Raw genomic sequence first — 21,981 nt, forward strand, 5'->3', positions numbered from 1 at the left:
TGGTTACACTGTGTAATACAATACTTTGTTTTATTGACAGTGCAATGTTTTAGATTTACAGCATCTCCTTCACCTCATCACATCCTCCAAGAGCTTTTTTAAAGCCTACTTCTTTCAAGCTTTTGGCCACCCCTCCTAATATCTCCTACCTGTTGGCTGCTGTACACAGAAATGACAACAATTTGTTTAATCCATTCTTGGGGTGTGAGCATTACTAGCAAAGCCAGTTATTATTGTCCATCTTGATGGGGTGGATACCAGGAGGATGTTTCCTCTTGTGGGGGAGACTAGGGGACACAGTTTAAGAATAAGAGGTCATCCTTTCAAGATGGATATGAGGTACTCAGTGGGACATTAGTCTGTGGAATTTTTCCCCAAAAAAAGTGGAGGCTGTGTCATTAAATTTCTTCATGATGTCCAGATTTTTTTTAAATTGAATTCTCAAACTACCTTGGTGGAGTTTGAAATCTGTGTTTTTTAGATTATTAATCTGGACCTCTGGGTTATTACCCTATAACATAACCATAAAACTACTATGCCCAAATAGCTTTAAAGACATGGAGAAGATTCTTGCTACAGTGCTGTGGCAGATGTTTTATCAATACAGAATGGTATTTGGGTGATGACTCAAAGTGGAGAACATTATTGTATTACAAATATGAAGTTCATAAAATTATTATGTCTTGGGATTGTGTCTTTAATTTAGGGTAAGATGGAGGAATGAAGGGGGTCATGTGACCTGCTCTGAATTCTGCCTGACAACAAGCTTGGTGGCTTGGTTGTTAAGGTTAAAGAGCCCTGGTTGTCTTACTGGGAAGAAAGTGAAAGAGATTCACACCTGTAAACAGTGTTGATCGTGGATAGACTGTTAGGTCCGAATCTGCAACAGCCAAAAGAGTCTCTGGCTTATCCAAATGGCGCCAGAGACTCGATTCCAGAAGTCCCACCCCAAATGCAGCACCTATCATTTCCGCCGGGTCAAGGGGGAGGGAGAAACAGGGACGAGTTGTAGTTTGCACATCTGTGTTCATGGAAGCAGCTGCACATGTAAAGGTGCAGAAGAAAGTCTAAAGTTAGAGAAGTTCTTTGGAGAGGTAGAACACTTTTCAATAGTTCCAGGGACACTCTTGGGAGAAGTAAAGTGCCCTTTGGGAAAGGTCAAGTGCCCTTTGGGATTGTTAAAGATAGACGAGATTGAGGGTAAAAAGTGGATGAACTCATTGAAACTGTCAAGTCCATTGGAAGCGTCAAGCTGTCAAGGGAACTATCAAACTTGGTTGAAACATATAAAATCCGGAGGGGCCTTGTCAGTGTGGATGTGGAAAGGATCGTTCCTCATATGGGAGAATCTGGAACTAGGCATCACTGTTTAAAAATAAGGCGTCGCCCATTTAATACAGAGATGAAGAGATTTTTTTTTCTTCCAGAGAGCCATGAGTCTTTGAACTCTCTCAACAAAAGTTGGTGGAAGCAGAGTCTTTGAACATTTTTAAGGCAGAGGTTGATAAGTTCTTGATAAGCAAGGGGGTGAAAGGTTATCGGGGTAGGCGGGAATGTGAAGTTGAGGTTTCAATCAGATCAGCCAAGATCTTATTGAATGGCAGAGCAGGCTTAAGGGGCCAATTGGCCTCATCCTGCTGTTTGTATGTTAAAGACCATTAGAACTGTCAAGCTGTCAAAGGTGTTAAATCTCCTGGACTTTAAATTTTTAAAAGCAGTCTGAAGGTTAAAAAAAATCAGAGCTTGCTATTTCACTCTGTCGACATAAGTCTGAGGGATATCCTTAAAGGATTCATGCTGCCTGACTGATTTCACAACCTATCATTATCACAGTGGGGTACCTGTAAGTTCACAGTTTCAGTGACAGCTTCAAGTTGTTATAAAGTCTTTGATATGGCTTGTTGATATAAGGGATTAAGTGGTTGAAGGAATTTAAATGTAGTGAATGGGTTGTTATCAAATGAGAGTTTTTTTACATCGTGAATTCATCAATAAACACTTAGAACTTTATTTCCTCTCAGCATGGGTCCTGAAGATGGTTACTGGGTGAGTTGGCATGGAGGGTATAAGGGCAGAGGGTGCTGGGCAGGGGAAGACATGGTTTGGCATGTATTGGCATTAAGTTGGCATCGGGACCTTAAAGGAGAAAGGTCACTGAAAAAGGAAAAAGGAGTTGAGAATAGTTTTGGAGTGGTTCCTGGAGTGTCCACTTAAGGGACAGAGTAAAGTATAACCATGGCAGGGGCTAAATGGGAGATCTGGTCTGTAGTTCAGAGTATAGGTTATGCACTGAAATAGTGGGCAGAAGTTTCCCCCGTTAGGGGGGTTTTGCGGGGGCACAGAGCTGCCTCAGGGGGATTAAGTTTGGAATGAAAGTTTTCATTAAAGACAGAGAAAAATTATTTACACATGTCCCCTCATGTGACAGCATCACATGAGCTGGGACATGTTTATCAAATGTTTGAAATTTTAAAATTTAATTAATAAACCCTTCATGAAACCTTATCTCGCCTGTGGATGAGGTTCCATGAAAAATGTGAAGGCTGCCTGGGCTCTTCGCCTGCCCGCTAACCATAAGGTTGGACAGGCAGCATTCTTAACTACTTTAATTACTTGCTTAATGGCCTTAATAGGCCTTTGACAGTTCGGTGGGCACGCAGCCAAGTTGGCAGTGCCCCCGCCGAACTGAAAATCTAAATGACGCGCAGTGACATCGGGATGGACGCCTGACATCATCGCACGTCATTTTATGCATTGGTGAACGGGCCCCGCCCCCACTTGCCGACCCGAAAATTCTTCCCAGTGTTTGGTCAATGTTGCTTTTAGTTTGTTTTGTTACAGTAAAAGTCTTAAAACTTGAAATCTTGAGTGATCCTTATAGTCATTCAGTGAAAGTTTGAATTCATTTTTAAAAGTTATTGATCTCTACGGGGATCGTAACAATTCTCCCTATATTTTTTAAGTATAACTCACCGGCCGCTAATGATTACCAGTCAGTTACAACTCTTGTTTCTGTTCTTCCAATGCCCTTCCAAATAATTAGCCTCCAGAGGGCACGGCCATTGGCAACTGTCTCTGAGTTGTGAGTGTCAGTGTCTGCCATCTTCCTATCTCTCTTGCAGGTGTCTTGTAATGGATGTTACCAACTCAGAGGTCCTGAGTGTGCTAAACCCATAAGCATACACTCATTGCTAATCCAGCGACACCTCCCCTGGCTCAGACATGTTCATTGGATGGATGAAAGCCTATACCTAAAGGTCTTTTATATGGTGAACTTGCCTGAGCATCCACACATCCATTACAAGAGATATAAAGATGGCAAACATTGACATTCACAACTAGGAGACAGTTGCCAATGGCCGTGCCCTTTGGAGGCTAATTGCCTGGAAGGGCAGTGGAAGAACAGAAAAGGAGTTGTACTTTTAAGTAAATCTGCATCAGAAGAAGGAAATAGGGAGAGTACAGGGCCAACATATTCCAGTAAAGGCAAAGGGTGGGACCAACCCATCCCAGGAACAGGATTGGATAAAGGGAAAAAGGGAGGCTTATGGCAGATACCGAGGGCTCAAAACAATGGAAGTCCTTGAGGAGAATAGAATGTGTAGGGGGAACTTAAAAAGGAAATTAGGAGAGCAAATAGGGGACATGAAAAAACATTGGCAGGTAAAATAAAGGAAAATCCAAAGCTATTTTACAAGTACATTAAGAGTAAGAGGATAACTAGGGAAAGAGTAGGGCCCATTAAGGACCATAGCGGTAATTTGTGTGTGGAGCCGGAAGATGTAGATAGGGTTCTAAATGAATACTTTATGTCAGTGTTCACAAGGGAGAGGGATGGTGTGGGTATGGAAATCAGGCTGAAGGACTGTGATATAATTAAAGAAATTAGCATAGAAAGGGAGGAGGTTCTAAGTGGTCTGGCAGGCTTAAAAGTGGATAAATTTCCAGGCCCGGATGAAAGGTAACCCAGGCTGTTGAGTGAGGCAAGGGAGGAGATAGCAGGGGCACTGGCAATAATTTTCAATACCTCTCTGGCCACAATAGAGGTGCCAGAGGACTGGAGGAGAGCCAATGTGGTACCGTTATTCAAGAAGGGAGGAAGGGATAAACCAGGGAACTATCAGGCCAGCAGTCTCACCTCAGTGGTGGGGAAATTATTGGAAGCAATTCTGAGGGACAGAATTAATCTGCACTCGGAGAGACCGGGATTAATCAAGGACAGTCAGCATGGTTTTGTTAAGGGGAGGCCATGTCTGACCAATTTGACTGAATTTTTCTAAGAGGTGACCAGGTGTGTAGATGATGGCAATGTATTTGACGAAGTCTACTTCGACTTCAGCAAGACTTTTGATAAGGTCCCACATGGGAAACTGATAATGAAGGTAAGAGTCCACGGGATCCAAGGCAATTTGGCAAATTGGATCCAGAATTAGCTGAGTGGCAGGGAGCAGAGGGTGATGGTCAAGGGTGTTTTTGTGACTGGATGCTGGTGTCCCATGGGGTTCCACAGGGATCGGTGTTGGGTCCCTTGCTGTTTGCGGTACATATAAACGGTTTAGGTTTGAATGCAGCAGGGTTGATCAGTAAGTTCGCAGATGACACGAAAATTGGTGGGGTGGCAAATAATGAGGAGGATAGCCTTAGATTACAGGAGGATATAGACGAGCTGGTCAGACGGGCTGATCAGTGGCAAATGGAATTTAATCTGGAAGTGTCGGATGTTGCACTTGGGCAGGACAAACAAGGCACGGGAATACACGATGAATAGTAGGACCCTTGGAAGTACTGAGGATCAGAGGGACCTTGGTGTGCATGTCCACTGGTCCTTTAAGGTAGCAGGACAGGTAGATAAGATGGTTAAGAAGGCATATGGGATACTTGACTTTATTAGCCGAGTCATAGAATATAAGAGCAGGGAGGTTATGCTGGAACTGTATAAAACGCTGGTTAGGCCACAGCTAGTGTATTGCGTGCAGTTCTGGAATCCTCATGATATGAAGGATGTGATTGCACTAGAGAGAGTGCAGAGGAGGTTTACCAGGATGTTGCCTGGGCTGGAGAGTTTTAGTGATGAGGAGAGATTGGATAGACTGGGGTTATTTTCCCTGGAGCAGAGGAGATTGAGGGACGGACATTATTGAGGTGTATAAAATTATGAGGGACAGATAGGAAGGAACTTTTCCCCTTGGTGGAAGGATCACTAATCAGGGGGCATAGATTTAAGGTAAGGGGCAGGAGGTTTAGAGGGGATGTGAGGAAGAATTTTGTCACCCAGAGGATGGTGGGAATCTGGAACTCACTGCCTGAAAGGGTGGTAGAGGCAGAAACCCTCATAACATTTAAGAAGTATTTGGATGTGCACTTGCAATGCCATGGTATACAAGGCTATGGGCCTAGTGCTGGAAAATGGGATTAGAATAATTTTGTACTTGTTTGACTGGCGCAGGCTCGATGGGCTGAAGGGCCTTTTTCTGTGCTGTAGACCTCTATGACTCCATGAGTCTAAAGTTTCCCTCTGGGATTTTAAATAACTCAGCCTTTACTAACTGCTGCGTCATAACAACACGTTAAAAGTGAATGAAACTGAGCACCTGTTTTAATTCTCTTCTCAAAATGGACCTCTCAAACCTCAGCACGGTGGAGATATCAATGTAATCCCTGGAGATGGAGTTCAGCAGCTCAATCAGCCCATCAAGCAATGCTTGGATAAACATCCAGGTGAAGGTCAGGATGTTGACTCCATGCTTGATGAGATTATCTGCACAGAAAGAAAAGACAGAAGAGTGTGTGAGCAATGAGGAATGCTCAATATTGGAGCAGAGGCATTTTTGTTTGCTGGGAGATTCACAGTGATCACCTGGATTTGGGCACAGGGCATATTTTCAAAGTTTGCAGATGACACAACTCAAAAGCGTGGACAGTGAGGAGGATCATAACAGACTTCAGGAGGACATGGGTAGATTGGTAAAATAATCAGACATGGCAGATGAAATTGAATGCAGAGAAGTATGAAATGATGCAGTATGAAAAGAAAACCAGGAGAGATAATATAAAGTAAATTTAAAATGTTAAAGGGGTGCAGTAACAGATACACCTGGTGACTTCACATACATAAATCTTTGAAGGTGGTAGGACAAGTTGACAAGGCTGTCTAAAGGTGTATGATCCCTTGGCTTAGAAATAAAAAGAGAGTACAAAACAAGAAAGTTATGCAAAACATTTTATAACACTGGTTAGCCTCAGCTGAAGTATTGTGTCCAATTCTGGGAACGATACTTTAGGAATGAGATTTTTGAGAATGATATCATGTATGAGGCGCATCAGTTATGCGAAGGAACCAGAGAAGTTGGCATTGTTCACCGCAGAAGCCCAATACTTGATTGATTAAAAGGCTTTGTCTATCCTTTCAGGATTCTGGGACCAATCATTTTTTATATAATGCCATAACTGTATGTTATACTGAAATTGCTACAGTTTCCAAATTGAAAAAGTTATTTTGCAAGGTGACAGAACCCGTTTAAACTCACCCACTTGGCATTTTCTAACATGGCTTCCCTAATTTCCCAGGTAATGAATGCAATGTTGTTAGGTGGGAGCACATCACAGGAAAAGTAAATCTGAGATGTTGGGTTACAATGGCAGCTAACACATATAACAATTCCTATGAAACTTTATGAAAAATGAAAATGGTTAATTAATTCATAACCAATTCAAAAGAAAACCAGTATCAACAAAGCTCTACGAATGGTTTCTGCAGAATGTCTTGAGTATTGAGATACAAATAGAAGAGGGATGTTTTTTATTTCATTTATGAATGGCAACTGGCCTTTGACCCCCAGTGATATTTTGGAGTTTACACACTCTGTTCTACTTGTAAATGACTACACTGACCGCCCACCCTCCAATCATTTTTCAATTGAATTCTGGAATCAATGTCATTTTACACGGTCAAAGACTGTATAATACAGGAAGTGACAATCCAGCACGGAGCTAGAAAACAAGGCTGTACCCCACACCAGCAGTATCACTTTCTACATTCAATAATCCACACTCCCTTTACTCGCTGCAGGTGTTTGATATATAGTGCAGGATGGATTTTCTACTATTGCCTGCCCATCGTAATCCCATTAAACAGGAGCTGATAATGTGAGTTTGCCCATATTCGTCCCAATAAAGCAGCTGTCTTTCGAACTTCACATGTGTACCAGTGTTAGTGTCACTTACAGCATTTACAATGCCCACTGGCTGATTAATGTCTGCTTTATTTGTTTTAGGTTTAAATAAGAACGTTTAACTTTAATAAGAATTTTCATTTGCTAAGTTGTGTGTGATGTGCAATTGACAGGTGGGTGTGACTGACCCGGATCCTCAGAACCACCTTCCTGCGCACTTGAGGCATCCAATTCATCTTCACTGGAGTCAGCTCTGCTTAAGTCTGAAATTCAAACATACATTTAGAGCCTCTGACACTTATCATTCCATTGGGTCTCTTAATTTAAACATTCATGTAAAGTTATTTTTTTTAAAAAGTTATCAATTTACATTAAAACATCACTTCCCTGTTTGTAATCACATTATCTCTTTATATTTATGTTACACCACTGCCTACGTAGTTACATTGCAGCAATACTGCTCATTTTTAGCACCAGATTACAGCACCAAACCAGTCCTCAGTGGCTCTCTGCCTGAACTCCAAGGCCCAGTAACGGCCTCATTATGATTCCAAATCTGATGTTGAGTAGATGATGGATGAGGAATGGATTAGGCTTGAAGGGGGAGCATTCCATGGTCAAATGGTTTACAAATATTCACTGTCCAGGCACGTGCACGACGATTACCGCTTGTGCAAGGTAAGAGAAAGTCAGAGCTTCCAGGATAGGAGAGGAGAGAAAAAAAGAGTTGGATTGAATTGAATGAGTGAGGGACTGTTTTGTGCAGACTGGAAAAGACATGAGTGGACATCTAGAATATAAACAGGGTACTCCTGAGGCACATGTTCTCGTCAGCAGGGGAGAATGCTGAGGGGATTATAACTGAGGAAGCAGTGCTGTAATGTAGACAGGAAACTCTGCACCAGGCTATGCAGTAACAAATTTCAGGAGGTTGTATTGTGATGCAAATGAGGGGAGGTACTGGAATGTAAATGAATAGCCAGTACTGTAATAGAAATGAGAAATCATAGCCAAAATGTAAATGAGGAGGCAGAGTTGTGATGTAAATGAGGGTGCTAACAAGACAGAACTGAAGTCTGCTAATGTCATACTGCTATAGATATCTCCTTATGGTGAAAAAAGACTTGCATTTATTTCGCAACCACCAGATGTCTCAAAGCACTTTACAGCCAATGAAGTTCTTTTTGAAGTGTCATCACTATTGTGATATAGAAAACACAGCAGCCAAATTGCACTTTGCAAACTCCCACAAACAGCAATATGATAATGACCTATGATAATCTGTTTATTATGATGTTGATTGAAGGGTAAATATTGGTCAGGGCACCGGGGAGAACTCCCCTTCTCTCGTTCAAAATAGTGCCATGGGATCTTTAACGTCTGCCTGAGCCTCAGTTTAATGTCTCAACTGTGAGACAGCATCTACAGCAGTATAGTGCTCCCTTGGTGCTGTGCTGGAGTGTCAGCCTTGATTTATTTTGTTTTTTTTTGCAAAAATATACTTTATTCATAAAAAATTTTCAACAACATTTCAAACTATTTCAAAATCACCATTACCAAAATACAATCAGGTTCAACTTTTACAACGTGTATCACAAGGTGCATCAGTACAAACAATGAATATTACAATCATTTGCAGACATTCATTTTGAGCTGTACATCCCGAGGGGCTCTACACAGTTTCCAGTCCCTCGGTGCATTGTGGCAGAAAGGTCTTAGGCAGCGACCCTTCCCCATTGCACCTTTGCGGCGGCTGCCCCAAGCTTTAGTGCGTCCCTCAGCACGTAGTCCTGGATTTTGGAATATGCGAGCCTGCAACACTTGGTCGGGGATAACTCTTTGCGCTGGAAGACCAACAAGGTTCGGGCAGACCAAAGAGCACCTTTCACCGAGTTGATGATCCTCCAGCTGCAGTTGATGTTTGTCTCGGTGTGTGTCCCTGGGAACAGCCTGTAGAGCACAGAGTCCTGTGTCACAGAACTGCTCGGGATGAACCTCGACAGCAACCACTGCATCTCTCTCCAGATCGTCTTTGTAAAGGCACAATCTACAAGGAGGTGTACAACGGTCTCTTCCCCACTACAGCCACCTCGAGGGCAACGTGCCAAGGGGGTGAGACTCCTGGCGTGTAGGAAGGATCTGACGGGGAGGGCCTTTCTCACCACCAGCCAAGCTACGTCTTGGTGCTTGTTGGAAAGCTATGGCGATGAGGCATTCTCTCAAATGACTTTGACAGTCTGCTCGGGGAACCATCCCACCAGATCCACCCTCTCCTTTTCCCTCAGGGCCTCTAAGATGTTACATGCCAACCACTGCCTGATGGACTTGTGGTCAAAGGTGTTTCTCTGCATAAATGTTTCCATGAGGGACAGGTGGTACAGCACGGTCTGACTACTTGGAGCGTTCCGCCGCAGTGTGGCCAGACCCATCCTTCGCAACACCGGGGACAGGTAGAACCTCAGCATGTAGTGACACTTGGTGTTTGCGTACCGAGGGTCTACGCACAGCTTGATGCAGCCACACACAAAGGTGGCCATCAGTATGAGGGCGATGTTGGGCACGATTTTTCCCCCTTTATCTAGAAGCTTGTACATCGCGTCCCTGCGGACATGATCCATTTTTGACCTCCAGATAAAACGGAAGATGGCTCGGGTGATCGCCATCACGCAGGAGTGTGGAATGGGCCAGAAGGAGTGTGGAATGGGCCAGACCTGCGCCACGTACAGCAACAGCGAGAGTGCCTCACACCCGATGACCAGGTTCTTACCCGCAATGGAGAGGGAGCGTCCCTCCCACATGCCCAGTTTCCTTTTCACCATAGCCACTTGCTCCTTTCAGTTTCTAACACATGCCCCCGTCCCTCCGAACCATATCCCCAGCACCTTCAGGCCGTCAGCCCTGACAGTGAAGGGGACAAAGGATCGGTCAGCCCAGTTCCTGAAGAACATGGCCTCGCTCTTCCCACGATTTACCTTGGCTCCTGAGGCCAGTTCAAACTGGTCGCAGATGTGAATCAGTCTGCACATCGACAGTGGATCCGAGCAGAAGACGGCGACATCATCCATGTACAGGGAGGCTTTGATCTGAGTGCCTCCACTGCCTGGGATTGTCACTCCTCTTATGCCCGGATCCTTCCTGATGGACTCAGCAAAGGGTTCTATGCAACACATGAAAAGAACAGGCGAGAGAGGGCAGCCCTGCCTGACTCCAGATTTAATCGGAAAGCTACCTGATTCCCATCCATTGATTGAGACTGTGCTACTGATGTTAGAGCTTTTGGATCCAATTGCGAATTCCCTCCCCAAACCCCATTTTGGAGAGCACATCCACCATGTAGGTGTGTGATATTCTGTCAAAGGCCTTCTCCTGATCCAGGCTGATGAGGCAGGTGTCCACACCCCTGTCCTGTACGTAGGCAATCGTATCCCTGAGCAGCGCAAGGCTATCAGAGATCTTCCTGCCCGGCACAGTGCAGGTCTGGTCAGGGTGGATCACCAATTCCAAGGTGGACTTGACCCAATTGGCGATGACCTTGGACAGAATCTTATAGTCCACATTCAACAGTGAAGTGGGTCGCAATTTCTAATTTCCTCCCTTTCCCCCTTGTGCTTGTAGATGAGGGTGATAATGCCTTTCCTCATGGATTCTGACATGCTGCTGGCTATGAGCATACTCTCGTACACTTCTAGCAGGTCTGGGCCAATCCAGTCCCATAGAGCCGAATAGAAATCCGCCGGCAAACCGTCGCTTCCAGGAGTTTTTTTACTCTTCTCAAAGGACTCAAGGGCCTTAGTCAGTTGGTCAGGAGTTAGCGGTTTGTCCAGGCTCTCCCGTGTACTGTCGTCTAAGACCTCCGTGATAGAGGACAGGAAGGACTGGGAGGCCGTGCTGTCTGTGGGCTTCACATCATACAATCCGGCATAAAAAGGATTTGTTGATCCTCAAAATGTCCGACTGCGATGACTTTACTGAGCCGTCTTCTTCCTTCAGGCTGCTGATCACAGAGCTCTCTCTGCGTATCTTTTGGAAGAAGAAATGTGAGCACATCTCATCCTGCTCCCTGGAGCGGACTCTGGAATGGAAGATGATCTTGGAGGCCTCCGGGGCAAAAAGCGAGGCTTGCTGGCTCTTCACCTCTTGAAGTTCCTCCTTGACATTGACCCCCATCGACTGCAGCTGGAGCAGATTCTGCATGTTTTTCTGGAGTTGGAACATTTCCCTCTGTTCCTTTATAGCTTTCTCGGTGCCTTTGAGCATGAAAAACCTCTTGATGTTTCCCTTGATCGCTTCCCACCAGTGTGTCAGGGACTCAAAGCGGGGTTTCACGGTTCTCCAACCTTTGTAATCCTTCTTGAGCTCCTCAATGTTCTCTGGGGTCAGCAGTTGCACGTTTAGCTTCCATGCCCCCCTGGCCACCCTCTGGTCCTTCTCTAAGTGGCAGTCAGCCAGTAGGAGGCAGTGGTCAGAGAAAAACACCGGCTTGACGTCGGTGGATCTGACTGCAAACGCACAGGACACAAACAGGAAGTCTATCCTGGAACGGATGGACCCGTCTGGCCGTGACCAGGTGTATCTACGCTGCGCTCTGACTGCAGGGTTGTTGAAGACATCGCGCAGCTTGGCATCCCTAACTGTTTCCATCAGGGATCTGGACGTAGCGTCCAATCTGCTGTCGGCCCTGCCGGATCATCCAGCCGCATCAATGATGCAGTTGAAGTCACCGCCCAGACTGACCAGCCTGGAAATCGCCAGCAGCAGTGGGAGCTGCTGAAAAACCTCCAGCCGCTCGACCCCTTGTGCCGGGGCGAACACGTTAATTAACCGGAGTGGAGTGTTCTTGGACATTACGTCTGCTACGAGGAGGCACCCACCACCACCTCCTTAACCTGGGAGACGGTGAAGTTGCCTCCCCGCAGCAGAATACCCAAGCTGGAGGAACGAGAGTCATTTCCGCCCGACCAGATCGATGGCCCATGGGACCACCATCATGACCATTGCCTGTAGGAGCTGAGGTGCAGTATCACACACTCCTGCAGAAACAACAGGTCAGCTTTGACCTTGGCAAGGTAGTCCAAGGTCGCAACACATCGCGTAGTAGGTTTAATGCTATGCACATTTATGGATACAATCTTTAAAGCCATTTTAAAGCATTAATTCTCTTACCAAACCTGTTGTCTCTGAGAGTCCCAGACCTTTAGTCTGCTCTTTCATACCCGTAATGTGCTCAAATTGCCTCACTTTGATGGGCTGAGGAAATCCCCATTGGCGGTGTTCTGCTCGGGTGGTATCCGGGGGTCCATGCAGAGAGTGGGCTTTGAAATGACCTTTGTTGGAGAAGCTTCTCCAATCCTCTCCCCCTCTGGGGCATTGCTGCTCTCGGCTTCCCGGAGCTGGGGTGTGCTGAGCGCCTCACTGCTCCCAGATTCCTGGGGTTGGGGTATGCTGGCCTTTTCAGGTTGTGGGCAAAGTTGGGGTGCGCTAGCCTCCTCATTGTCTCCAATGTTCTGGAGCTCGGATGTCTCATCCTCCAACTCCCTAGAGCTTTGCCGCTTCTTCTGTCGGTGCCGCCCTGGCACTTCTTCGTCGAAGAGCTGCTGCCTTTATCATCCATGCAGGATGGGAGACGCCTCTTGCCACTTGTCTGGGAAATGGCTTGGTCCCTTCTTAGCCCCTTCCTTTTGGCTCTCTTCACCAGCTGCCACTCTCCCTGCTGCTTTTCCACTGCTGCCTCCTCCTCCATTGATTCATTCTCCTGAGGAGTGGGAGGTCCAGGGGGCAGTGCTGTTGATTGAGGCCTCACTCTTTTCCTCCACCTTGTCTCTCTCTGTGTCCCCCTTTGTCCCGTTGTTCTCCTTGGCGCCTTGGTGGTTGGGGTGACGCGAAGCATTTCTTCTGCTTCCCCCTCGTTGGCTTTGGCTGCCTGTGCATAAGTGAGGCAGCGTTTGGGGCAGGTGCTGTAGAGGTGACCTGCCTCACCACACAGGTTGCAGCACTTAGCCTGTTTGCAGTCTTTTGTCTGGTGCCCTTCCTGTTTGCAGTTCTTGCAGAGGACGGCACTGCAGTTGGCCGCCACATGATCAGACTTGCCGCATGAGCAACAAAGTTTGGGCTGCCCAGCGTAGACAAGGTAGCCACGGCTTCCCCCGATAGCGAATCTGGGAGGAGGGCCTTGATTTATTTTGTCCTCAAGCTCTGAACCCAGAAACATTGTGACTCAGAGGTAAGTGTGCTTCAAACTGAGCCACAGCTAACACTACTGTACATTATAGCAATAGTGACCTTTAGCTTTTGTCCATTAATTGAGAATGTATAAGCCAATTTGGGCACAGTGACTGTTAAATTTAAGACTGACCATAAAGCAATGAACAGTTTAGACAATGAAACTAATTAAAATACATTCCAGTGCACACAGTGGAGAAATTTAATTAGTTGGTTGCAAATTTGGCTTAAGGGCACATTTGCGAATACATTATCATTTTCAGAAGCAAGAGATTGATATGGAATGGAAGAGAATTATAATTAGAACTTAGCTGAGCAGGAAAGGGCAGCAAGTGGGAAACTCTCAATAAGAATTGGGGAGTTGTAATGTCTATGGTAAACTAGTTAGCAATAAGGAACAAAGGAAGCAGCTCATTAATACTTACTTCACCTGAAGTTGTATTATTTAATGCAGTAATGTGCGGATTGTCACACAGAATGGGTGATAATGATGTAAAAAGTGTGTGTTGAAAATGCAACTTGAGCTTCAAAGGCCTGCAGCCTTTGTACTGAACTCAGAATTGCAACACATCTGAGTCCTCCAACTAAACCCTTCTTATTCTAAGCACTGCTAAGTGTTTGTTGAATTTCTGTTAACTTAAAATATCTGTGACCTCTGACATTCAATATTTCAAGCCCAATTGATTTCAGGAATAAATTATCAGTGACAATGCAAACGTTTGCCCCCACCACACCATCACCCCGCCCATGGTCTCCTCCAACAGTTGGCACTTCAGCAGCATGCATTCTGAGTGGTGATAGCTGTCAGGATTTTGCTGCATTCTTTGCTCCTAGTAACTGAACATTGCTCACTACTGCTCAGCACCGCACAATTACTGAAGTACATCCACTGGAATAATTACCTTGTTGAGCATGCTTCATTTTTTCTTTCATCCTCTGTGCTTTCTTCGCCTGCTTCAGCTCCTTGTGTCTTTCCTTGACTGCTGCTTTTGAATCTTTAACTAAGGCCAGGTAAGCAAACTGGAAGGAAATGGTTAATCAGACAGGTTACTCTTGGTCTGTTCAGACTGGTGAAGTGAGATTTTAGCTCACTCAAAAGCCATCCACTGGCACAGAGTTAATAACAGACTCCTAGTCTCTTCAGGAATTAAGAACATGAGAAAGCAGAAAACAAGCAGCAGCAATTTGACGCATCGAGTCTGCTCCTTCCACAGACCCTGTGCAATCTCCACAACATACATACCAAACTCTACACAATAACATTGGGTATGGCTTCTGCCAAGTGATTTCACAAGGGACTCATATTGTGTAGATTCTACTGTGAATGGGCTGAGGGCATAGAACAGGACAATGTGATAAACTCTAATTGCAATGCAGGCTGTATTTAGTTTACCTGCGGTTGCCAGCGATATGGATGACAATGGGGCACTTTGGAGCTATCTAAGGATCCGTGTTCAGATAAACTTATACTGAGATTCTATTTTTAAGGCTTCCTGAATTAATCTGAAACTAATTGTACATCAGTGCATAGAAATAGATCTGTAGATTGGATCAGTATAGGGTAACAGATCTGCAGATGAGTAGATCAGTACTATAATGGATCTATAGATTAATGGGTCCGTAGTGTAATAGATCTATAGATGAATGAGTCAGTGTAGTGTAATGGATCTGTAGACGAGTGCATCAGTGTAGTGTAATGGACCTGTAGATGAGTGGGTCATGGTACAGTAATGAATCTGTGGATGAGTGGATCATTGTAGTCTAATGAATCTGCAAATGAGTAGATCAGTGCAGTGTAATGGATCTGTAGATGAGTGGGTCAGTAGTGTAATAGATATGTAGGTGAGTCAGTCAGTGCAGTGTAATTATCTGTAGATGAGTGGATCAGTGTAGTGTAATGAATCTGTAGATGAGTGTGTCAGTGTACTATAATGGATCTGAAGGTAGGTGTGTCATTGTAGTGTAATGGATCTATAGACAAGTGGGTCAATGAACTGTATTAGACTGTAGATGAGTGGGTCAGTAGTCTAATGGAACCGTGGGTGAGTGGTCAGTGTAGCATAATGGATCTATAGATGAGCGAATCAGTGTAGCATAATGGATCTGTAGGTGAGTGAATCAGTGTAGTGTAATGGATGTGTAGATGAATGGGTCAGTATAGTGTAATGGATCTATGGACGAGTGGGTCACTGCAGTGTAATAGATCTTTACCTATGAATGGGGCAGTGTAGTTTAATAGACCTGCATACAATTTTGTTGTATGATGTGCCTATGGATGAGTGGACCAGTGTAGCGTAATGGATCTTTAGGTGAGTAGATCAGTAGTGTAATGGATCTGTAAATGAGTGTGTTGGTAATGTAATGGATCTATAGATGAACAGGTCAGTAGTGTAATGGATCTGTAGGTGAGTAATTCAGTGTAGTGTAATGGATCTTTAGATAAGTTGGTCATTGTAGGGTAATGGATCTATAGATGAGTGGGTCAATGTAGTGTAATGGAGCAGGAGATGAGTGGATCAGTCTCGTGTAATGGAGCTGTAGATGAGTGGATCAGTATACTATAATGGACCTGTAGATAAGTAGGTCATTGTTGTCATGGATCCATAGATGAGTGGGTCAATGAACTGTATTAGATCTGTAGATGAGTGGGTCAGTGGTATAATGGATCTGTAGGTGAGTGGGTCAGTGCAGTGTAATGGATGTGTAGATGAGTGAGTCAGTGCAGTGTAATGGATGTGTAGATGAGTGGGTCAGCATAGTGTAATGGATGTGTAGATGAGTTGGTCAGTGTAGTGTAATGGAGTTGTATATGAGTGCTGTCGTGTAATGGATCTGCAGATGAATGGGTCAGTCACGTAGTGGATCTGTAGGTGAATGGGTCAGTAATGTGATGGATCTGTAGATGAGTAGGTCAGTAGTGAAATGGATCCATAAATGGGTGGATCAGTGTAGTGTAATGGATCAGTAGATGGGGTAGTCAGTAGTGTAATGCACCTGTAGATGAGTGAGTCAGCGTAGTGTAATGGATCTGTGGATAAGTGGGTCAGTGTAGTGCAATGGATCTGTAGATGAGTAGATCAGTGTAGCCTAATGGATCTGTAGATGAGTGGATCAGTATAGTGTAATGGATTTGTAAATGGGTGGATCAGTAGTGTGTACTGGAACTGTAGATGAGTGTGTCAGTGTAGTATAATGGATCGGTGGATGAATAGATAAATAGAGTAATGGATCTGTAGATGAGTGAGTCAATAGTGTAATGGATCTATAGGTGAGTAAGTCAGTGTAGTGTAATGGATCTGTAAATGGATGAATCAGTGTAGTGTAATGGAGCTGTAGATGAGTGGGTCAGTGTAGTGTAATGAGTCTGTAGATGCTTGGTCAGTGTAGTGTAATGGATCTGTAGATGAGTAGACCAGTGTGGTGTAATAGATCTGTAGGTGAGTGCATCAGAGTAGTGTAATAGATCTGTAGATGAGTGGGTCAATAGTCTAATACATCTGTAGATGAGTGGGTCAGTGGTGTGATGGATCTTTAGATGAGTGGGGCAGTGTAGTGTAATGGATCTGTAGATGAGTGGATCAGTGTAGTGTAATAGATCTGTAGGTGAGTGCGTCAGAGTAGTGTAATGGATCTGTAGATGAGTGGGTCACTAATGTAATAGATCTGTAGGTGAGTGGGTCAATAATCTAATGCATCTGTAGTTGAAAGGGTCAGTGGTCTGATGGATCTGTAGATGAGTGGGGCAGTGTAGTGTAACGAATGTGTAGATGAGTGTTTCAGTGCGTGTAATGGATAGGTAGATGAGTGGGTCAGTCTAGTGTGATGGATCTGTAGATGCGTGGGTCACTAATGTAATGGATCTGTAGGTGAGTGGGCCAATAGTCTAATCAGAGTGGTCAGTGTAGTGTAATGGGTCTGTAGATGAGTGGGTCAATGTAGTGTCATGGATGTGTAGATGAGTGTTTCAGTGTGTGTAATGAATCTGTAGATGAGTGGATCAACGTAGTGTAATGGATCGGTAGATGAGTGGATCAATAGTCTGATGCATCTGTAGATGAATGAGTCAGTGTAGTGTAATGGATCTGTAGATGAGTGGATTAGTGTAGTGTAATGGATAGGTAGATGATTGGGCCCATTTAGTGTAATAGGTGTGTAGATGAGTCGGTCAGTATAGTGTAACGGTTGTGTAGATGAGTGGGTAAGTCTAGTGTAACGGATGTGTAGATGAGTGGGTCAGTGTAGTGTTATGGATGTGTAGATGAGCGGGTCAGTGTAGTGTAATGGATATGTAGGTGAGTGTTTCAGTGTAGGGTAATGGATCTATATACAACACAAAAACAAAAACAGAGTTACCTGGAAAAACTCAGCAGGTCTGGCAGCATCGGTGGAGAAGAAAAGAGTTGACGTTTCGAGTCCTCATGACCCTTCGAAAGAACTTGAGTTCGAGTCCAAGAAAGAGTTGAAATATAAGCTGGTTCAAGGAGTGTGTGTGGGGGGCGGAGAGAGAGAGAGAGAGAAGTGGAGTGGGGGTGTGGTTGTAGGGACAAACAAGCAGTGATAGAAGCAGATCATCAAAAGATGTCAACAACAATAGTACAAAAGAACGCATAGGTGTTAAAGTTAAAGTTGGTGATATTATCTAAACGAATGTGCTAATTAAGAATGGATGGTAGGGCACTCAAGGTATAGCTCTAGTGGGGGTGGGGAGAGCATAAAAAATTAAAAAATTTTTTATTTTAAAAATAATGGAAATAGGTGGGAAAAGGAAAATCTTTATAATTTATTGGAAAAAAAAGGAAGGGGGAAACAGAAAGGGTATGGGGATGGGGGAGGGAGCTCACGACCTAAAGTTGTTGAATTCAATATTCAGTCCAGAAGGCTGTAAAGTCCCTAGTCGGAAGATGAGGTGCTGTTCCTCCAGTTTGCGCTGGGCTTCACTGGAACAATGCAGCAAGCCAAGGACAGACATGTGGGCAAGAGAGCAGGGTGGAGTGTTAAAATGGCAAGCGACAGGGAGGTTTGGGTCATTCTTGCGGACAGACCGCAGGTGTTCTGCAAAGCGGTCACCCAGCTTACGTTTGGTCTCTCCAATGTAGAGGAGACCACATTGGGAGCAATGAATGCAGTAGACTAAGTTGGGGGAAATGCAAGTGAAATGCTGCTTCACTTGAAAGGAGTGTTTGGGTCCTTGGACGGTGAGGAGAGAGGAAGTGAAGGGGCAGGTGTTGCATCTTTTGTGTGGGCATGGGGTGGTGCCATCGGAGGGGGTTGAGGAGTAGGGGGTGATGGAGGAGTGGACCAGGGTGTCCCGGAGGGAGCGATCCCTACGGAATGCCGATAGGGGGGGTGAAGGGAAGATGTGTTTGGTGGTGGCATCATGCTGGAGTTGGCGGAAATGGCGGAGGATGATCCTTTGAATGCGGAGGCTGGTGGGGTGATAAGTGAGGACAAGGGGGACCCTATCATGGTTCTGGGAGGGAGGAGAAGGCGTGAGGGCGGATGCGTGGGAGATGGGCCGGATACGGTTGAGGGCCCTGTCAACGACCGTGGGTGGAAAACCTTGGTTAAGGAAGAAGGAGGACATGTCAGAGGAACTGTTTTTGAAGGTAGCATCATCGGAACAGATGCGACGGAGGCGAAGGAACTGAGAGAATGGGATGGAGTCCTTACAGGAAGCGGGGTGTGAGGAGCTGTAGTCGAGATAGCTGTGGGAGTCGGTGGGTTTGTAATGGATATTGGTGGACAGTCTATCACCAGAGATTGAGACAGAGAGGTCAAGGAAGGGAAGGGAAGTGTCAGAGATGGACCACGTGAAAATGATGGATCTATATATGTGGATCAGCGTAGTGTAATAGATCTTCACCTATGAGTGGGGCAGTGTGGTTTAATACATCTGTAGAAGACTAATGTAGTGTAATTGATGTGTTGATGAATGGGTCAGTGTAGTGTAATTGATGTGTTGATGAGTGGGTCACTGTAGTGTAATTGATGTGTTGATGAGTGGGTCAGTGTAGTGTAATGGATCTCTAGCCACCCGCAATACAGAGCAGCATCAGGAAATTGTTTGTGGCCCTTCATTACTTACAAACCTGGAATGCTGAGGTTTTTATTGTTTCATCTTTAACTATTTCAGATTCCTCTTTAGCTTCATCCTCATTGTCAGTGTCGAATAGATAGTAATCCCCGCTGCGAATCACTGTACAGCAAAGGAAACACAGGGTGTGAGTGGTTTGTACAGTGCACAGTGTGTCCTGGAAGGGACTGTTACACAAGTGCATATCACTGAGAATAATAATGAATATTATCTGCCTCTCGCAGATAATACAGTCTCATATGGTTTGTAAATGGTTTAAAAATTAGCATGTGAAGAGGCCATTTAGCCCACAACATCTGTGTTGATTCTGGGTGCACACTGGAGTCCTCCATCGGAACAGGCTGAGTGTTCATCCAGACAGTCATCTATTAATTCCTCAAGTTCAATAGCAGGGTTTATTATTAGTTACAGCCTCTTGCACTGTTCAATAACAAGGGCTTCCAGGTTCTTCACTGTTTCTGGATCAAGGACCGGGCTCATACAAAAAGCAGGCACCATCTATTGCCATGCCTACGGGGGTTATAAATTGTGACAGCCTTGTACATACAATAGGTTGCTGGAGATATATTTGTAAAATTAAAGGTTAGCATCCAGTTGATGGGATTAGAGGATGGGCTTTTTCTCCTTAGTACCAACAGAACCTACTTGTGCAATGAGTTACCCAGGGCTGCCACCATTTCTTCTTGTCACCTGCTTTGTCTTGATCAACATCTGTGGAGGATTAAATTTCAGAAACACATGGATCAACAAGTTAATACAGTCTGTATTGTGGTTAGAGTCCCTACAACAATTTTACAAGTTACACTATCAATGAAATGGATAGGCAGATAATTGGATCTGTGTGGTGTAATGGGTGTGTAGACGAGTGGGTCAGTGCAGTGTAATAGATGTAAGATGAGTGGGTCAGTGTTGTATGATGGATCTGTAGATGAGTGTTTCAGTGTAGTGTAATGGTTCTTTATGTTAGTGGGTCAGTGTAGTGTAATAGATCTTCACCTATGAATGGGGCAGTGTAGTTTAATACATCTGTAGAAGACTAATGTTGTGATCATCTACCTATGAATTATATAGCATTAGTCTGGCGCTTGAGGTTTGCTTGTGATGGTTAACTTTCCAAATCCGCGACCTCTACCATCCAGTAGGACAACGGCAGTAGACACATGGGAACACTCTCACCTGCAAGTGCCCCTCCAACACATACATATCATCCTGACTGGAACTATATTGCTGTTCCTTCACTGTCACTGGGTCATGTGTTATAAATACTGGCCCTGCCAACAACACCCATTCTCCACGAGTGAATTAAAAACTTATAAATAAAACCCAGGCTGGCTGCTAAAGGGGACTCCTCTATGTAAAAGTGATGAAAATAGGGCACATCCTGAGGTCAGAAGCCATTTTTGCTACAGGAGTAGCGAAGTCTTGCTTCAATTGTAAAGGACCTTGTTTAGACTGCACCTTGTGTACTGTGTGCAGTTTTGGTCCCCTTACCTTAGGAAAGATATTATTGCCATACAGGGAGTGCAGCAAAGGTGCACCAGCCTTGCTCCCAGGAGGAAGGGCTGTCCTTTGAAGAGAGATTGGGGAAAATAGGCCTGTATTCTCTAGAGTTTCGAAGAATGAGAGGGGATCTCATTGAAACCTACAAATACTTAAAGGAATAGACAGGCTGGATGAAGATAAAATGTTTCCCCTGGCTGGGGAGTCTAGAGTCACTGCACACAATTTCAAAATAAGGGGGAAGCCACTTAGGACCAAGAAGAGGAATTTTTTTTTTACTCAGAGGGTCATGGATCTTTGGAATTGTTTACCCCAGAGGGCTGTGGAAGCTCAGTCATTGAGAATGTTTAAAGCAGAGATTGACAGATTTCTAAATACCAATGACATTAAGGGATATGGAGATAGAGTGGGGAAAAAGGCATTGAAGTGGATGATCCGCCATGATTGTATTGAGTGGCTGAGCGGGCTCGATGGACTGAATGGCCTCCTCCTGCACCTAGGTTTCTATGTTGTGGTCTAGCACTTGCAAAAAGAGCAGGCCATAAAGGTCAGCAATGAAGAAGGAAATGACAGGTTCTTCCCCAGCCCCATCCTTTCTTCCCAAAGCTTTTCAGACTTTGAAGTGTAATATAAGTGCGCTACAGACAAGATTTCCAATTATATAGATGAAATGTGCTTGAACTGCTCACCAAATGATCAACAAAAACTCAGCTGAGGGGTTTTTAATGTAATAGCTTTCTTTAGTCGATTTCCTCACATATAAATCTGTCCTTTTTTTGAACCTGGTCAACATTTTGGAAGATGCTGAAGAGTACTGCTTCATTCAAATCTCATTGCAACAAAAACAGAATCAGTTGTATGACTATTACTCCAAATATCCCCATTCAAAAAAAACACAACCAATCAAACTGAAATTGTATTAATTTTCCAAATTCCTTTCATCTGTCCTTATTGGTTCTACCTCCATTCCGTTACAAATATAGATTACAAACTTTT

The 21,981-nt window shown here is 44.5% G+C and overlaps 1 protein-coding gene across 1 annotated transcript in view; it reads right to left on the bottom strand.

The window, feature by feature from the left end:
* Positions 1-21,981, bottom strand: part of si:dkey-11f4.7 (piezo-type mechanosensitive ion channel component 2) — a 327,077-nt gene that overhangs the window by 83,598 nt on the left and 221,498 nt on the right. Inside the window, exons 29-33 of the mRNA XM_041205475.1 lie at positions 20,131-20,196; positions 19,481-19,587; positions 14,294-14,411; positions 7,361-7,435; positions 5,592-5,758 (exon numbers count right to left, since the gene is read on the bottom strand). Of these exons, the coding sequence (XP_041061409.1) occupies positions 5,592-5,758; positions 7,361-7,435; positions 14,294-14,411; positions 19,481-19,587; positions 20,131-20,196 (533 nt within the window). The remainder of the gene's footprint in view (positions 1-5,591; positions 5,759-7,360; positions 7,436-14,293; positions 14,412-19,480; positions 19,588-20,130; positions 20,197-21,981) is intronic.

Source organism: Carcharodon carcharias, chromosome 14 (genome assembly GCF_017639515.1).
Source record: "Carcharodon carcharias isolate sCarCar2 chromosome 14, sCarCar2.pri, whole genome shotgun sequence".
Taxonomy (NCBI): Eukaryota; Metazoa; Chordata; class Chondrichthyes; order Lamniformes; family Lamnidae; genus Carcharodon; species Carcharodon carcharias.